Here is a 1,707-nt window from a genome sequence, read left to right as displayed (position 1 = left end):
AAAGATACAAGAACTTTCTTCGCCGATGACCTCACCATGGATTGAACATATGGCTTCAAGTATAAAATTTCTTCGATGCTCAAACTAGCCAAAACAAACAAGCAATTGATCAGGTCGCTGGCAGAGATCTTGGAACCAAATCACCGAATGAGGCATTCAGGATATTAGAAAAAGCTGCCAAGAAAATCTTTTCCTATAATCCACCACGATTGACCCCATCACACAAAGACATACACCATGTCGATAATAGCACTTTTATCTCTGCACAATTCGAGTCCCTCTCGAAGAAATTTGAGCAGCTTCAATCTAAGCTGTTCCAAGCAATGGTGAAGTGTGATTGGTGTGGAGGAGATCATAAGGTTTAATACTGCCAAAGTATGACCATCGAAGAATGTGATTTTGTAAGCCGACATAATAACATGTATGGCAACAACTACAACCCTGGTTGGAGAAACCATTTGAACTTCAGCTGGAGGGATGGAGCCAACAATCAAGCCCCGCCTGGCTTTAATAGAAGACCCTATAATCAACACCAACCCTCTCAACCTAAACCTCCATATCAGAACCAAGGTGCAAATACCAACCAACAACCAAATAGTGGATCTACAGCGGAGACTCTGCTAACGCAACTCATAGAAAGTACTGACGCTTTAAACAAATTGACCGAAGACCGATTCCTGAAGAATGAAGTGGAGCTAAGGAACCAAAAGGCTTTTTTGCAAAACATCAAAAGCCAAGTAGTTCAGTTAGCCCAGTTACTGTCTGAGAGACCACCCGAAGGACTCCCTAGTAACACCATTACCATTCCCAACACTCAAGCCAATGCCATAACCCTAAGAAGTGGCAGAACTGCCATAAACACTTCACAAGTCACACCTATCCAAACTGAAGGTGAGACTGAGGTTCTTGACACACCCAACACTCAACCTATTCCAACACCTATTTCTAAACCTGCTAAAGAACCTGAGAAACCATATGTTCCACCAATTCCTTATCCATCTCACATGAAGCAGGAAAAGATGGGAGCACAATATGGAAAATTCCTAGAAATTTTTAAGCAATTGCATATTAACCTTCCATTCATAGAAGCTATTTCCCAAATGCCAATATATGCAAAGTTCTTAAAAGAAGTTCTATCCAACAAAAGGAAGCTAGAAGAGTTATCCCACGTGATACTCAATGAAGAATGCTCTACCATTCTCCAGAACAAGCTTCCAAAGAAAATGACTGACCAAGGAAGTTTCACTATTCCCTGTTTAATAGGAAACTTGTTTGTCAGCAATGCCTTAGCCGACCCAGGAGCCAGCATCAACCTCGTGCCTTATACGATTTTCTCATAGTTAGGACTTGGAGAACCTACTCCAACCTGTATGAGCATTCAGCTAGCTGATAGATAAGTGAAATACCCAATAGACATAGTGGAAAACATGTTAGTCAAAATCGACAAGTTTGTCTGTCCAGTTGACTTCATTATTATGGACATGGATGAAGACACTTATGTACCCATTATCTTAGGAAGGCCATTCTTAGCTACCTCTAGAGCACTCATATATGTTTTCACCGGCAAACTCACTCTCAGGGTAGAGGATGAGGAAGTAACCTTTGAGATAGGGAAGTCAATGAAACACCCACAGTACACAGATGATTCGACATACTTCCTGGATATGTTTGAATTAATAGTGAGCTGTCATTTAAGGAAAACAATTG

The 1,707-nt window shown here is 41.0% G+C and overlaps 1 protein-coding gene across 1 annotated transcript; it reads left to right on the top strand.

Annotated features, from left to right (window-relative positions):
- Nucleotides 1–377: 377 nt before the first annotated feature.
- On the top strand, nucleotides 378–1,340 carry LOC143611958 (uncharacterized). Its single transcript, XM_077086052.1, has one exon. The coding sequence runs from the start codon at nucleotides 378–380 to the stop codon at nucleotides 1,338–1,340; it is 963 nt and encodes a 320-aa protein (XP_076942167.1).
- The last annotated feature ends 367 nt before the right edge of the window (nucleotides 1,341–1,707 follow it).

This window comes from Bidens hawaiensis, unplaced genomic scaffold, assembly GCF_021521415.1.
Source record: "Bidens hawaiensis isolate Kalapana, Puna unplaced genomic scaffold, B.hawaiensis_p1.1 tig00032803_1, whole genome shotgun sequence".
Taxonomy (NCBI): domain Eukaryota; kingdom Viridiplantae; phylum Streptophyta; class Magnoliopsida; order Asterales; family Asteraceae; genus Bidens; species Bidens hawaiensis.
This window is presented reverse-complemented; position numbering and strand designations above follow the sequence as displayed.